Source organism: Trachinotus anak, unplaced genomic scaffold, assembly GCF_046630095.1.
Source record: "Trachinotus anak isolate AG129_WGS33_773 ecotype Australia unplaced genomic scaffold, CSIRO_AGI_Tana_v1 ptg000033l, whole genome shotgun sequence".
Lineage (NCBI taxonomy): Eukaryota > Metazoa > Chordata > Actinopteri > Carangiformes > Carangidae > Trachinotus > Trachinotus anak.
This window is the reverse complement of record NW_027273884.1, coordinates 4,976,207-4,994,169: the sequence shown is the minus strand read 5'-3', so window position 1 is coordinate 4,994,169 and position 17,963 is coordinate 4,976,207. Positions and strand designations below refer to the sequence as shown.

Here is a 17,963-nt window from a genome sequence, read left to right as displayed (position 1 = left end):
TAGATTGAAGTGTCTGTTGTCTGCACCATTAGGCAGTGCACCATTAGTTTGTTCCTATTGTATATGGATGTTAGCTGCAAGCTAGTGTTGTTCCATCTGTGTTGTATGTTGACATTTTCCAGCTCTGTTGGCAAATTGACGTCAGAGAAAAATTTTGTAACTGCTTTAAACGTGTGTGTATGTGTTGTATTACTTAAATGTGCTCAGAACCTACCAATTAGGCTGTATGGGTACATACTATATGTTGTGCATCACCTGAAATGGATGCATATTTGTTAAATTTTACCTGGATGAATCAAACATCTTTATAGGTTACCATACTGTCATATTCATGCTCCAAAGAAAAACCAATTTTTATCCATTTCACAAACAATTAAAATGAATCAGATGATCAGATGATTATATTAGATCAGATCACAGCTGAAAGTGTTGTACTGAGATTAAGGGAGCAATAAAAGTGGCCATCTTTAGGTTAGTTTAGTATCTTGAACATCAGGAGTTGTGGGTTTGTTTACAGGCTCAAAATGGACAGAAAGAAAGAACTTTCTTTGGAAACACATCAGTCTATTGTTGTGCTTAGACATGAAGGCTATTCAATGCAAGAAATTGCAAGGAAACTTGAAATAACTTACCATGCTGTGAACGACTCTCTTCATGGATCAGCACAAACTGGTTCTAAGAACAGAACAGAAAAGAACAGAAAAAGAAGTGGGAGGCCCTGGTGCACAACTGCACAAGAGGACCAATACCCGAGAGTGTGCAGTTTAAGACAAAGACGCCTCAGAGGTCCTCAAATGGCAGCTGCACTAAAAAGTACCCGCCAAACACCAGTGTCAACATCAACAGTGAAGAGGTGACTCTGGGATGCTGGGTTTCATGGCAGAATTGCAAAGAAAAAGTCATATCTCAGGCTGGCCATTAAAAAGAAAAGATTGAGATGGGCAAAAGAGCACAGATATTGGACACTGGCAGACTGGAAAAATGTGTTGTGGACAGATGAGTCCAAGTTTGAGGTCTTTGGATCAAACAGAAGAACATTTGTGAGATGCAGAACAAATGAAAAGATGCAAGAACAGTGCTTAACGCCATCAGTCAAGCATGGTGGAGGCAGTGTGACGGTGGGGGCTGCTTTGGAGGTGGTAAAGTGGGAGATTTGAACAGAGTGGAATGGACCTTGAAGAAGGAAGGCTATCACAAAATTTACAACGCCATGCCATACCCTGTGGACAGCACTTTATTGGGGCCAGTTTCATCCTACAACAGGATCATGACCACAAAACACACCTCCAAACTATGCCAGCACTATTTGGAGAACAAGCAATCAGCTGGAATTCTGCCTGTAGTGGAGAGGCCAGCACAGTCTCTGGATCTAAATCCTATTGAGCTGTTGTGGGAGCAGCTTGACCGTATGATATGGAGGATGAGTCCATCAAGCCAGTCCATCTTGTGGGAGATGCTCCAGGAAGCATGGGGTGAAATCTCATCAAGTTACCTTGAATAATTGACAGCTAGAATGCCAGAGGTCTGCCAGGCTGTAATTGCTGCAAAAGGTGGCTTTTTTGATGAAAGCAAAATTTGAAGAACACATTCATCATTTCAATTCAAATCTTTATTTCTAACTCTGACAATGACTGCATGTCCTGTTCATTTGCTATATTTCTTATTCAAACTAATTTCATGTGTGTTTTCATGGAAAACAAGGACATTATAAGCAATCCCAAACTTCTGAACGGCAGTGTACTCACCGAACACTTCATTAGAAACACCTATGCACCTGCTTATTCCTGCAAGTATCCAATCAGCCAATCACGTGGCAGCAGTGCAGTGTGTAAAATCATACAGATACAGGCCAGATTCAGTTCATGCTCACATCAAACATCATCATCAAACAGAAACAGAAACAGATCAATCAGAATTGGGAAAAAATGTGATCTCAGTGACTTTGACTGTAGCGTGACTGTTGGTGCCAGACGGGCTGGTTTGAGTATTTCTGATACTGTTGATCTCATACAACAGTCTCTAGAGTTTTTACTCAGAGTGGTGTCAAGACCTAAAAACATCCAGCGAGCAGCAGTTCTGTGAATGGGAAGGCCTTGTTGAGGAGAGAGGTTAGAGGAGCATGCACAGACTGGGTGCAGCTGACAGAAAGGCTACAGTAACGCAGATAACTACTCTTAACAGCTGCTGTGAGCAGAAAAGCTTCTCAGAATGTACAGAACATTGAGCCTTGAAGTGGATGGACTACAACAGCAGAAGATCATGTTGGGTTCCACTCCTGTCAGCCAAGAACAGAAATGTGAGGCTGTAGTGGGAACAGATTCACCAAAACTGGACAGTTGAAGACTGGAAAACGCAGCCAGGTCTAGATTTTTGCAGAGCTGGTAGAATCAAGATTTGGCATCAGTAGCACAAATAAATGGAACCAACTTGCCATGGATCAACAATCTAGGCTTCTGCTGGTGGTGTATTGGTGTGAGGAGTGTTTTCTTGGCACACTTTGTGCCCCTTAACAACAATCAGTCATTTTCTGAGTCTCCCAGCTTATCTGCTTATCATTGCTGACAGTGTGCACCCCTGTAAATTCCATCGCCTGGACATGATCTGTGAAGGCACGCACCTGTCTGTATAACATCTCACAACTGACGATGCATAACGGAGGAAAAACCAAACCATGCTGTCGGAGGAACTGCCTGCAGAGCTCAGACAAAACTGTGTCTGGCACAGATCTGGTTCTGTCTTTGCATTGAGTTTATATACAATTGTACCACTTATGAAATTTGTTTTGCGTTCAGTCAGAAAATCACATTCTTCAGCGGCCAACTGCACTGTCATGTTTATGTTAGAAGATGGCATCCTGCTAAATATGGCAGTGCTGCTAGAAACAAATCTCACCTCACACAGATATGTAGTTAAAGCTTTACATCTGCTGGAAAAGATTGGACAATGTTAAATGACCCAAAATAATTGTGATCACTCTAATGTATCTATATCAACACGACACCATGAATGTGAAAAACATGTACTCTATTTATACTTCGATCTGCTCTCTGGAACTGTTAGGTATTTATTCTGTGTGTGTGTGTGTGTGTGTCCTCTAAGGTGACTCCAGTGTGAGGGCAGGACCAGACCAGGGAGGCGAGTGGGTTGTTGATCCTGTCCTTTGACACAGACAGTGGACAACACATAAATTCTATATTGAGGAGGAGAGGTGGCAAGAAACGTGCAGGAAGGGAATGTAATGAGAAAGGGAAGATGGAGGAAGGATGGAGACCGAGGGATCAATGAAGGGCCCTGCTGGAAAGATTGAGATTAGGAGAGAGAAAGGGGGAGATATGGATAAGGAAAGAGAGTGGGCTTGATGAGGAGAAAGGGAATGAGACAGAGAAGAAAGAATTTGGCAGCGAAGACAAATTCCTCCAGTGCTGATGAGAATGCTAATCTCCTTCCCTCCCTCCTCCCTTCTTCCTCCCTTCTCCCTCCTTTCATCCCACTCTCCTCTCTCCCATTCCCTCTATCTGTCAGAGATGATGTGTTCATCTCAGGCTGTGTCCAGCTGCAGTGTGGATATGTCTTTCTCTCAAGGGCCTGGCCTAGATTTGTGTGTGTGTGTGTGTTTGTGTGTGTGTTCCGTGTGGGTGTTTGCATGAGCTTGTGTTTGCACATATAAGAGAGGATCGTGTGCATAGGCGCACCACTGTGCATTGTTTGAAGTAAGATTTGTGTGTTTATGTGTGTGTGTCTCCATATGCATGGCTCATCAATTAGAATCGCTGGTGGAACATCTCTGCTGGCTCACGGCACACCCACACACCCTGTCCTGCACATCTGCTCACACACACACACACACACACACACACACACACACACAGAGAGAGAGAGAGTCACAGTCCCTCTCTCTTTCAGAGTCTAGAGAAAGCATAAATGCGTGGCAATTTGACAGATAGCTTTGCATTAGTGTCGCTTGCTTCCTAAATGAATGCGTCCCCTAGTGTGGTGTGTGCTGCCTTGTTAGAGCCCCTAATTTGGTTAGTGCACTAATAAAGCTGGGAACCTGGGATGCACGAAGCTCAGGCTTTTCTGTTGCACCATTAGTATAGCTGCAGAGAGGGAGACTCCTACTCCAGGCCTCCCACTGATCGCAGAGATTGGTGAGCTTCTGTTCTGTTTTGGGAAAGTAAGGAAACTTTAAGCTCAGCTAAAATGGACTTTGTCTGTTGGAAAAAATATTCAAGACAGTGAAATTACAAACAGCATTTCCCAAAATATTGTCCTGTGTCCCTGTGTTAATTGTTCTTTGTATTTGTAACTGTATTTTGGTCAGTGTTTCTCAAACTTTTTCAGACTAAGGACCACTGAACCATTAGAGTTAAACTCATGGACCACCTATCTCCCCAAACATCCCCAAACCAACAGGGCCAACTACTTCAGTCGTATTGTGCCAAGCTTGCGCTGAAGAATGTCAGCTGGGGCCAAGTTTTCATTATCAACCACCTGCATCAAGTCATTCCACTTAGCCCGTGTGTCCTTTGAGTCAGAGCTTTCATTTGATTTTCTTTTAATCGACCCAGTCTTAGGCCACTGGTCCAAGATCTTGTCTGTGTTTAATAGTTAATAGCCTCCTGATTACTAGTGAAATTTAGCACAGTCCCAGGGCAGGCTCCCCATAAGCTTCATCCACATTTCCTTTCAAATCATAGAACATAAACTGTTACCTGATGCAGCTGTTGGCAGTTGTGCAAAAACAGTCAAAGCATTGAAGTCCAACAACACTCCAAAACAACTAATTCAAATATTTGAAATGACATACGAATTGACTTGATATTGAAAACAACATACTGCTCGCAACTAGGCTCTGTAGTCACTCACAGGCAGTTTGACAAACACTTTAAAAACATATTTTGCCAAATCTACTCGCAGACTACTCTGTGAGAAAGGCTGCTCTTGGTATGTGCCAGATAGATGTCAAAAAAACGCTTTTGAGTATTTTTATATCAAAGTCCTTTTTTCCTTTCTCTTCGTGTAAATATTAAAATATTTTAAAGCCCCATCCTACTCTCAAGGGCATAAATGTACAAATGTATCCAATCAAAACTGATTTGGGGCAACCACCATGTAATAATGCACTTGATTTCACTTGAGGGTCAAAGTAGAAGCACAGGAAAGATTTGAATCTAACAAGTAGCAGAACTTTTAAATAGAAACTTTATGTAATGTAGATTTTCATGTGTAACGCTGCCCCCATTATTCATGTGCTTGATTGTGTTTTTGTAGAAGCACCGACTCATACTTACAAACAATACTCCAAAAAAATGCAGGATATACTTTGGTAGCGATCAGGCACAGTTCAAAGCAAATATATCACTTTATCTTTAATGTCAAAGGTATCAACACGTCCATTTTGCTCTGGTCTATAACTGGTTGGTGTGCTCAGTAACTCTTACCCAGTATTTTTAAAAATACTTACTAATACTAAAGTTTTCAGGAGGCAGTGTGATTTAGTCATGAACATTCATGGAAAAGTCATGGAATTTTACATCAAGGCCACAAAGGTAAACCCGCTTCTCTCCTTGTCTGATTTTATCAGTCCGACATCTTCTGCCACCTTTCCTCAGCTCCTTTCTCTCGACTCCTTTCCTTTTTTCCTCTTGTTCTACCTTCTTTGTTCTCCCTGCTTTTATCCTCAGTTATTCTTCCTCACCCTTCCTCCCTCCCTCCTTTCTGCTCTGTTGGCCTGTCTCGCTCTTGCTCGCTCTCCCTCTGTCTTCTCCAGCTAAAATAATGAGAGTGTACCAGGGAGCTATGCAGTGACGGGGCGATCGATGATCCCTGCTCCAACAGTCAGAGATGGGGTGGGGGAGGGGGGGCGTGGATGGAGCAGTGTGATGCTGCTTTTTTTTTTTTTTTTTTTTTTTTTTTTTTTTTTTTAAGAATTGTTAGATGCATCATATAAGGGACAGATAGTAATTTCCATATTCAGTCGGATGAGTTAATTGGATTGCAATTTTAAAGTAGCCTGATGAAATGATATGCTTTATAATTCAAAGTCCTTGAAGTGTTTTGACTTTGATTAATTTCACCTTTATTGTTGCCCTGTGAAATATATGTAGCAGGTGTGATAAATATCCAATGACAAGCATGTCATCTCGTTTGAAAAGCCTTAAATGTTGCAATTTAACCTGACTGCCTTTCAACTAAACTGCTCTAATTTTTGTACCCACTGACATTTTGTCAGTTAAATGTTTCTCTTGAAATTCCACAGACATTACAATAGATTTAAATGAGCTTCAACCAGCCTCAACAAGCTGGTTAGATTCAGCTTGCAGCACTCGTCAGTAAAACACTCTGAGGGCTCAGACTCCACAGTTGAGCCATACGTAACTCTGAGTGATCGAGTGTAAAGCTCTATATACAAATCTATACACCAGCGATCTAATGTATAGATTTCTACCATGGGAGCAAGCAGAGCCAGGGGTCAGTGGGGGTCTGCTGACTGAGCAGCAGGTAGCAAAGGAAACAGGTGCATGCTGTCGCCTCCCAGTCTCTTCACACGGAGTTCTTACTGTGTCAGAAAAACTCACATGCTCTGAGGCACTGAAATGAGAACAGAACATACTAATCCATAGTTAAGAGTGTACTGCAGGCAGGAGAGAGGGACTCCACATAGAAAGTGGGATGCATTCACGCATTCAGTTTTTATTTAAAGCTACAACTTATTCTGAGAAAATATTGATAAAACTAATGGTGATGGTGGTGTCCCTGTATTTTAAATCAAATTTAATTTGTTTTAAACTTAAATTTGATGTCACTTTATTATTTTGTCACATCACTGGACACTTTCCATCGTAACAGGTAACTGCAAGAAAACTGCAAGAACTAATAACACTAAAAACACAACATATGACATTCATTTGCTTATTCACACATTTACTAGGAGCAATATCTATATATATATATCTATATATATATCTATATATATATGTATATCTATCTATCTATATATATATATATATATATATATATATATATGTATATGTATATATATATGTATATGTATATATATGTATGTATATATATATATATATGTATGTATATATATATATATGTATATGTGTATATATATATATATATATATATATATATATATGTATATATATATATATATATGTATGTATATATATATATATATATATATATATATATATATATATATATATATATATATATATATATGGGTTCACCAGTGGGTTTGCCAGAATCTTTAGCTGCCCACTGCTGATTCAGTCATTTGATCCACTGCTAGTATAAAAAATATAGATTAGTGCAACAAAGACTGAAACAGACCCAATCACATTTTGAGATAGACATTAAAGCAAGGTACTGTACATAGATGTAAGATATGTTCAGCGTGATGTAAATCTGCAGGCAGCTGGTTTGCCAGTAATGCCCAAAATATTAGCACAGAGTCATACTGAATGAATACAGTCTTGAGTGTAGCCTGGAGAGAAAATGACTCCTAATATGCACAGTGCTGGCAGAACCAGTCACAGACATTTGGATTAAATTCATGTCCCTACTCGGAGACGTTAATGAAGGTGTTGCTGTGTTGCTGCAGGTCTCCAGCACTGCCACACTGGAGGGCAAAGGTCAGCTGAAGTTCACCTCGGGCAAGTGGAGCCCCCACCACAACTGCAGCCAGCTCGCCACAGCCAATGACATGGCCATTCGAGGCTGGGACCTTCGCACTATGAGGTGAGCTCCACTGGCTGGGGCTGGTCTGTAATGTAATATTCCATTATATCCTGCGTACGTTTATATATATATATATATATATATATATATATATATATATATATATATATATATATATATATATATATATATATATATATTTCATCATGAAAATATCACAGATGAGTTTTGGCACAACTTTTGCCCTAATCCACATCAGGACTGCACATGTATTACAGGTTATTTATTTATTTAATTTTTAAAGCCCTCTATATCCAGCCACTGCAGAGCTTTGATATATATGTTCTCTCTTTTTTGAAACCTGGGTGTTTTTGTGCAAATCCCAATACTGATGCTGTAAATGCCAGTGATTGAAAGGGGATCTGTTACGATTTTCCTCAGTTTCTGCCATATAAATTATGTTACAGTGTCAGTGTCCATATTAAACATTGCCAGAGGTCACGTAATGAGGTAAACAAATTTAAAAGTAAAGCAGGACTGCTCTGAACATTAGGTTTCCAACTCTATTTTTCTACTTTCCAGATGAGCAGATGTCATCGTTGCAGATTTCTTTATACAGTCATCCTCTCCTAGTACAGCTCGCTCTAACAAAAACAGCCTACATGTATAGTATCATAGAAATATAATGTACTATGTACTCCAGCATACGAATAACCAATGGTGAAGGTTTACTACACAGTCGATTCTATGTAGTAAGCCAATCGTTTTGCTTACATTTACTCATTTGCCAAATGCTTTTATCCAAAGGGACAAGTGAAGGACCATAGTAAAGCTACAGTGCAGTGGGAAACCTTCATGCACAGCAGAATAATGTTTTACTTGCAACTTTACCTTTTGTATTTCCTGACAGCGAAGGTTTTTCAGAGCTTTTTGCACACGTTCACCTCTTAACAGGGAAATATGTAGAGAAATTTTTATATACAGAACAGACACATGCTGCTGTAATCTTTGTTGGTGCTTACGTTCGATCTGTACACCCTCGTGTCCAGATCCGATTCTGCTTTGAACATGTGAGGATGGATTTAAGAAAATGGCAATTCCAATCAGTTATGTTATGTTACTTGGTAATTTTACAGTTTGCTTTCAGAACCTCCACATTGGTTAGAAGATTAAGCAGTGTACCCTGGTGGCCAATCAGAAGAAAGTGGGCTTTTAGGGAGGAAGGCCTCAAAGAGCCTGGAGCTCATATTGCCTGTTGTATTCAAAGGCTCGACTGTTGCATAACAGTCAGTATGAGATAATAAGACTAACAGTGAATCATACAAAGGTGTTCTAATGGAGTCCCAGAATAAAATATAGAGCTGGAAATGATTATAATATGTCTCCTTTAAGGAAATTCAGATTGTTTGTTTTTTTTGTTTGTTTGTTTTTTTTTTAATTTCATAAGACGTCTCCTCCTGTTTCACAGTATTGATCATTTTCTGGAAATATGAGTAAGTACAGAAGCCCCAGTTGATAAGACCACATCTGCTCAATAACATTGTGGCTGCCATTACGTTATTGCCAGGAAGATTTTAAAAGTAAAAGTGCTTTGGTTAGATGGAGGATTGAAACCTGTAAAAAGAACAACATGTGGCATGTTTTCTGTAAGCTTTGCCACTCAGTATTAAGGCATTTTTTTACATGGCAAGTTTCCACATTCACCTGACTTAAAACCAGTCAGATGTCTTCACAGCCGGCATTTAAATCTGACAGAAGTAAGTCATGTAAAAGTCATGTAAGTTAAACTCTCAGAGCTTAATTCTCAGTGAGTGTTTACATGTCATTACAAGATATTTCTCTGCAGTGCACAGAAATATGCATTTAATTTGACTCATCATGAAAATATCACAGATGAGTTTTGGCACAACTTTTGCCCTAATCCACATCAGGACTGCACATGTATTACAGGTTATTTATTTATTTATTTAATTTTTAAAGCCCTCTATATCCAGCCACTGCAGAGCTTTGATATTTCCATATTAATGAATTTCAGTAAAGTATTATGTATTTGGACATTGGACACATAATTGAATTATTTTGTTTTATTATGACAAATATCAAACTTGAGTACTGACCAAAATTTATTGAATTAATTAAATGTTGAATTGGGCTGATACATCTGTTGCATTATGATCCTTATATAATATTTCCTTGCTAAACCAATTTCTACTTTTATATATACATATTCACATAACAGTCTTTAGTGATGTGAGTTAACAAGTCGTACCATTAAGTATAACAGGACACTGTGTTAAAAGCACAGTAACCAACAACACAGAGCCAGAATCCCTCTGACCCTCAGTGCTTGTTGGTTTGGTAGCTAAATTACATTTCTCCTGTTGTGCCAGCAGAAACGCACTACAAATGTATCGAAACAGTGTTGAACTATGTGTCAATGAAGGACAATAAAATTAGGTTGTTTACCAGAGAAATAGTAAACTGGACTCAGCACACTTTCTGTCGTTTAGATTCTTTACACCCATGTTTTCATAATATTCTGATTTCGGTTGGGTCTAAATATTTGTGCAAGAGCCAAAAAAATCTTACTTTTTTTTTTTTTTGTGCACAATTATTGCGATATAGTTATTTTACAAACCCGCCCCCCACTACACACTATGGATTATGTAATATGCACAAGAGAGACTTCTTTAAAATGTGTCTCTGTGAAAACTGTAAAGCACACGGTAATGAAATAGAAATTGTTGGCAGTGTTCAGAATGTTTCATAATGGTTTATACTGTCGCATCTCTACCAGTGACTGGTTTTTCAGAGAACAGAATCAGATTATAGATCATTATGATAAGTTAAGACTGTTTTACTTAGGTAAAGACCTTTTGCAGCTGCTTTGCGTTGAGACAAAATTAAACACTGATGCACTTGAAAAGTGTGGCTTATATCGTTACATTGAAAAACACTGTAGAAAAAAATTGTTTATTAAAAATTGTTTTGTCTCTGTGTAAGCTGCTAAAACTCAGGTAATGCATTGGTGCCAATTTAAAAATTAATAAATAAATAAATATATAGAGATATATATATATATATATATATATAATACCCTGCCCTAGTCATGACCCATAGGAATTATATCTCCTTGATAAAACCTATATTTACCACAATTACTACTTTTTCTTTCTCTAAGAATACAACTGTCAACTCTGCATTCTTATGATTTATTTAGAAATATTTTTCAAGATGTAAGTAGGAAAATTAAACTCTCGTTGCTACAGTTTTGATCTAAATTCTACAACGTCCGTCTCTGCGGTAATAATCAGACCGGCAGAGGGAATCTCTGTGAATTTCCTTGTCTTGTCATGACACATTGTGTTTGCAGCCCTGTGGTTGTTCATGAATGTAATGAAGTGTGTGTCTCTCCTCAATACAGGATAAAGTGGAACGGCTGTGGAACACTAATGTTCCTGGTTGACATGGAGCATTGTAGTATTACACATTAACCTTGTAACTGCAGGTTATCTTCAATCCACCGTACAACCTTTAGCTGTGTGTGTGTGTGTGTGTGTGTGTGTGTGTGTGTGTGTGTTTTTGTTTCTGTTCCCTGTGTTTCTGAGATACGTGGCGACTGAGGTCAGCATGTGTCTATGTGTGGGCTCTGCGAAAGGAATAATAATCACCTCACTATTGATCGCCATGATAACAGCAAAGTGCCGCAGAGATTGAGAGGGGTGCCCGGTGAAGGAGAGAGAATATATTTACAAGATGCGCATCACAAGCCCAGATAAGATAGCTGCATCATTGATATCACTCCCCGTCAGACACATAATAAATTAAAGAGTTCCTGCACGCTCCGTTTTGGCCATTCTCCTCCCGCTGTGCTGTTTTGAAAGATGCAACAGTGCTGATTTGGCCATGGGCACAGAGGAGGGGGCGGCAGCTCAGGGCCTGTTAGTAGAGATCACAGTCTCATCTCTGAGACTCATCAGAGTTTACTGAAAACACACCATTATTATCTAAAGAGACACCTGCAGCCAATAGAGCTCGATGCTGTGGCCTTTTCCCCTTTTTGTTTCTCCTTACATTTACATTTACTTGTTTGGCGCTTTCATCTAAAGAGACCAAGAAGTAAGAGACATCATTGAAGCTGACTGTACAGCTGTAAAGCTGTAGACATAATTCTTTTTCCAGCTGTTTTTATGCTGTCACCATCCCAACAAATGGAAGTATTCTGTTTTGCATATTGTTCTGTAAATATTTTTTGCCGAAATTCACCCTTACATCAGTTTCTGTTTATTTCAATTTAATTCAACTTACAATGTGTGGTTTTAATTTTCAGACCATTTCAGACTTGTTTGAACTTGAGGTCCCTGGACTTGAAATGATTGGTTGAATGAATGAATGAACAGCATGCATTGTTTGAGAGTTAGAACTTTCCAGAGCATGTTTGTGTAGGATTAATTGACTAAACAATTAAACATTGCTAAAAGTTTACCATTGTTGGTCGGACAAAACTGAACAAGGTTAAGGCTGATAAGGTCATATTGGTATCCTGGAAATTATAATGGGCTTTCTCCTCTGTGTCCTGATATTTTATAGTGCAGTAAGATGAATCTGTAATGAATGTAATTGTTAGTTTCACTGAAAGCCACACAAATAGCAAACTATGAATAAAAGCCTCTGTGATGTTTGGATTGTAAATAATAGGTGTGTAGTTTCTTTAGCTCCTTGTTGTTACACTTGTCCACTGGAGCTATTAACTGAATCTCTGTAGCCTCTTTAGCCTTCTTCAATCCAAGGTTTTAGACAGACGCAGACAGCAGCCAAGGGCACAGTGTGTGTGTTTGTGTGTCTGCTCATGCGTGCACATCTGTGCACAAGTGTGAAGTGGTTGCAAGTGGAAAGCTTGCAAGTGTGAATTAGCAGTGAGTCACATTTGTCTGTGTGTGTGTGTGTGTGTGTGTGTGTGTGTGTGTGTGTGTGTGTGTGTCTGTGTGTGTGTGTGTGTCTGTTTGAGTAAGTGACTTGCATGTGACAAGTGACTATGTGCTTGCCTGTGTTTGCTCTTTGCTATGTGTACCTTTCTGCTTTTGTGTGTACGTGGTGTTGTGCACTCATGCCTGTACATAAACGCAGCCTGCTTGTGATTTTGTGTGTGTGTGTGTTTGTGTGTGTGTGTGTGTGTCCAGTTGGTGTGGCAGCTGTGTGATGGCAGCCTTTCAGCACGCTCCACTGCCTCCTCAGACAACCTCTGAGGTGTCCCCTCACACCCGCACTAACACACAAAAGCACACATAAAAGTACACACAAAGCAAACTCTCCTCTCTCCTCTCCTCTCCTCTCTTCTCCTCCCTTCTTCTCTTCTCTCCTCTCCTCTCCTCTCCTCTCCTCTCCTCTCCTCTCCTCTCCTCTTTAGTCCCAGGGCTTGTCACCCACCCTGCCAGCACGGCTGTCCTGCTCTGAAATAAGGACAGGGAGAACAGCCCAGCAGTAGCACCCACTTCTAGTTAGTTATCTAACACTGTGGAGCATGGTACAACACCCTGTCACCAAGACACACACAGTGCTTTGAAAAAATATAAAGATAATACTACTTATAAAACATATATGAATCCTGTTCTAGTTTGTACTGATGTAATATGCAGCATTATGTAAATTATGGAATACTCCGCTCTGATATTGGGGACAGAAAGCTGTGTTTAATGGAGAATCCTGACACATTTTCACTCCTTCTCAGCCTGTCTTTATCAGTGTACCTTGGCTTTTACATTATTCAGAGACTAATCTCTGTTGTACGGGGCTTCTGTTGTGATTTTTAGGCAAGGTCTTTTTCATTAATGTGTTTTTGAACGGTCATATTTCACTTTTGCCATAGGTCATCAGAAAGTGCTTTACAGCATTTTGAAGAGTCCCCTTGATGAACGATATGTGCAAATTGTGTACATTTTCTAAGACAAATAGCCATTCACAGCTGCACCACAAAATTAAACAATGATTACTTTGTAAGCAAAGAAAAAACCTACAGCTCCCATGAAAAGCTACAGATCCAGAAATCATCATCAACATCAACGCTCTCTTCTAGATTCATTTTTTTCATCTCTCTAGTTGTAATCTTTGCTGTTTAAAACCTCCCCTTTGTCCTTCTGCAGACATGACTGAGCTCACCATGACCCAGAGACTCACTTGTGATCTCACCTCTTAGCTGTTAGGTTGAGTCAGCAAATGTCTACAGGAAATAACGTTTGTTAAAAGCAGCTAAAGAATAAAGAACAATATTATATTATTTTTCAAAAAACAACTCTCCCTATCTAAACTAATGAAGCCATACAAGATACTGCTGAGAAAGAAATTTGAATGGAGTTTTCTTCTGCACCAGAACACGGAGGTTCAGGTTTCACTGGGGCTCTATACGACAGATGTAATACACAGCCGCTGGATAAATTGGGACAAATCATTGAGCATGTTGTTTGCATCATGTATCATACATTTAAGACACGTTACAAATTAATAGTTGGATTAATGAGGAATAAAACACACACATGCTCGATACACTCAGAGAAGTACTTTCTCTGGTATAACCAGTATCTGATGGAGGCTTGTGTCAGCTACGACATAGCTGTATAACTGATATCACGACTTAATGACCCTTCCCTACTTGTGTTACTGCTGTTTGTTCTAGCAAGCCACAGATACACATTTCAATAGTTTTATCATAAAAATATAGTTTGTTCTTAGCAAGGTCACCTAATGATCTGTTACTTGACTGAAAATGTAGGGAAATTCAATCTGTAAAGAAGTCATTCTACACAATGTGATTTTTATTGATGGGGATTAATCCCCATGTCATTTAAAACATCAATTCTGAGTGTAGTACACACAAACAGAAACGTGGGATTTACTTTCTTTCACCTGCGATAAGAATGAAGGTTTAACCATTCACAACAGGTGGTGTCACACATGGCAACGGTTTCATGGAAGAATTGTAACAACAGTTTTTAAACATTGTATTGTTACACAATATTTGACATGGCTTCAGAATGACTCTTCCTAGGACGAAGGGCTTTCACAGAGCTCATCCGTCTATGGTACAAAACTTTATTGAAATAACTGAGGAGAAATCACCTTGAATTCACAACGCATTCAACAATTTCTTTAGGAAAATTCAAGAAACTAATGATTGAATAAAGTTCTGGATCAGGAATCTAAATTTGTTGGGGAGCCGTGCAGGTCAGACAGTGACCATAGCCTGGAAGGCACAGGATGAGAATAATAGTTTATACTGTATTTTGCATTCCCAAGCATCAGTGTATATTTTTACAATATTAACAACTCAGCCACTTACCGTATTTTCCGGACTATAAGGCGCACTTAAAAGCCTTTAATTTTCTCAAAAAACGACAGTGCGCCTTATAATCCGGAGCGCCTTATATATGGATTAATTCTGGTTGTGCGTACTGACCTCGAAGTGATTTTGTGTGGTACACGGCGCTCACGGCGCTCTGTCAAAATGTTTCAGTATGACTTTGGTAAACTACAAAGCCGCACCGCTTGCAGCATTACGGCTATCGTAGTCAGGAGCGTCGCGGAGTAATACATACTGTGCTTCACCATAATATTACGGTGTGTGTGTATAAGGACCTATAAGGAGTCATTGTGAATACGCTAACGTTTGATTTAGCGGTATCACTGTGTTTTTTTTACGTGTTACAACTGAACAAGGTTGGGAGTTATTGTGAATACGCTCATTAACGTTTGAACAAGGTTGGGAGTTATTGTGAACGCGTTTAATGAAGTTTGACTGACTTATCTGACTGTTTTGTTTCGCTTAATGCGCCTTATAGTCCGGTGCGCTTTATATATGAAAAAAGTTCGAAAATAGACCATTCATTGACAGTGCGCCTTATAATCCAGTGCGCCCTATAGTGTGGAAAATACGGTACTTCAAAATGTCTTTGTATAAAGATAATGGCAAAAAAAAGTGTGGTGATAGTTTGTGGAGACCAACTACAGTAGGTGTCATTCCTGCCACAATGGGGTGCTTTGTTTCTTTCAATAATATTAGGCTAGCTAACAGGCATGTAGTATAGCCACTGGGCATACATCTCTCTCTCTCTCTTTCTCTCTCTCCCTCTCTCTCTCTCTCTCTCTTTCTCTCTCTCCCTCTCTCTCTCTCTCTCTTTCTCTCTCTCATGCCTGTCACTGGGGATGTTCTTACACCGCATCTCCCCTGAATTCCCTCTTGGACAGACAGTCCACAGAAAGGAGTAAGACACACACACACACACACACACACACACACACACACACACACACACACACACACAGCTGTGTAATAGCTGCCAGGCCTGCAGCCATACCATGCACTGCAGGGTGCATACTGAAAAGCAGTGCAGTGCTGCAGTACACCTCCCCTGTGGCGTGTATTTGTGCATGTGAGTGTGAGTGAGAGAAAGTCTGTCAGAGAGTGAGCAAGACAGGGAGGGAGCACAATGTTCAGATATGGAAAGAGAGAGAGTGTAAAACATGGCAAAATGATTGATAGTGGTGCTATTTGCTCCTTCACAGTCCAGGTTAAAAGCCAGCTGTCTGTTGAGACAAAGGCAAGAAGTAGATGGCATCAAAACTCCTCATCCAGAAAGACAACACAGGCTCCTGCTCTCTCTGTTTGCCACCCGCCCAGAAACAGCCTTCTCATTCCACCTATTTGATGGATTTTACAGTGCGTCTGCATGCCCTTAATGATAAGGTACTCACGGTAAACGATTCTTCAAAAGTATTTCCCATCATATTTTATTCACATATTCAAATATAGCACCATTATGCAAAAAGTGTTGCCTATTAGGAGTATCGTATTTCACATTCAAATATGGACCTTTATGCAAAAGATGTCAGCTGTTTTTGAAATGGTGGTGTTCCATATGCCAGTGTTGATTTGAGGGTGACCTTTTGAACCCTGCTACTGTCAAATCAATCTTCTGTAACCTTTTCATGTGCTCGAGCTCCCACCTCCCCCTCAGCAGACATGGACCAGACATCCCACAGTAACTCTCATAAAAGCATATTGCTGGCCTTATGCAGACCTCAGAATTAAAGAATAAAACCGAAGAATACCTTTAGATTTATGATAGCAACCCACTGCCCCTCTTACTTACTGTTACTGCACCTGTCAGGCTTTCTGTTTTCACACGGCACATATGCAGTTTACAGTGATATGGTGGCAGATTTATCACTTGCATCACTTTGTAGCAGTTTTTTGAAAAAGTAGGTGTTTGACTTCAAATGGAGTTAGACAAAATAAAGTTTCTCATCTAAGCACTGAGAGTCAGTTTTGCAGCTGAAATACCAACTGCTACTAACAGATTTTATTAGCTTTGCTTAGCTAGCCAGCTTATTGAGCTAACGTTAGTTCCATGCTGAAAGCATGGGCTCTGGCTCTTGAGTTTTTAATGTTTCCAACTGACTCTTTTTAAAACATGAACCCAGTTAAAGGCAACATGGAAAATGGAACTACAAGGCTAAAGCAACATACTCACCGGTCGCTGATCCATAACAGATAAAGGCTCTGTTCTGACCTGGTATTAACATATGAAGCATCTGTTCACACCTGGCATCCGATCTCACCTCCCAGCTTTCTATACAAATGAATACGTATGCGTTGCTGTATTTGGCCAGTCCGACTATAAGAAAGGCGTTCCTTAGTCAATGTGTTAGTGAGAGGGGGAGAGAGCAAGTGGGGCAAGGAGGGGAGAATCATTGTGCTGTGCACAGCTCCAGAATAAAACAAGGTTTTAGACATTTGAAATAGTAAATTGTTCTGATTCATTATGAAGCTGTGTTGGGACTAATTAGACTGGGGCAGAGGACATCAGTAGAGTTGGCAGTCCTTCACTGTGGCCCAGGACACGTTTGCGTTCACACTGCTAAGAGAACGTGGCTACATGTGGCCCAGACCACTGATTGCATCTAAAATGCGTCCTCAACGTGCCCTGGCTGCGTTCGCACCTGTTTGTAGACCTGTCCGCTTGGGATGGGATCACCTGAGATGGATGTTAATGACAGGTCTGCAGTGTAGAGCTATTTAGTGGTATTATTAAAAGTATGATTAGGGAAATGTAAGATACAACATCGCCCTGTCTGCTACTCATCTTACTTGCTAGATTACAGATTAAAAAAATATTCAATTCAACCTTGAAATTGAAAAGGCTTTTAGGATGACGACTAACTGACATGTTCTTACAAATGTAATACAAACTTGCACAACACTGGCCACAATCCAGTACAGA

At 39.9% G+C, this 17,963-nt stretch overlaps 1 protein-coding gene across 1 annotated transcript in view; it reads left to right on the top strand.

The window, feature by feature from the left end:
* Positions 1-17,963, top strand: part of eipr1 (EARP complex and GARP complex interacting protein 1) — a 62,797-nt gene that overhangs the window by 29,654 nt on the left and 15,180 nt on the right. The window contains exon 6 of the mRNA XM_071471101.1: positions 7,613-7,749. Within this exon, the coding sequence (XP_071327202.1) occupies positions 7,613-7,749 (137 nt within the window). The remainder of the gene's footprint in view (positions 1-7,612; positions 7,750-17,963) is intronic.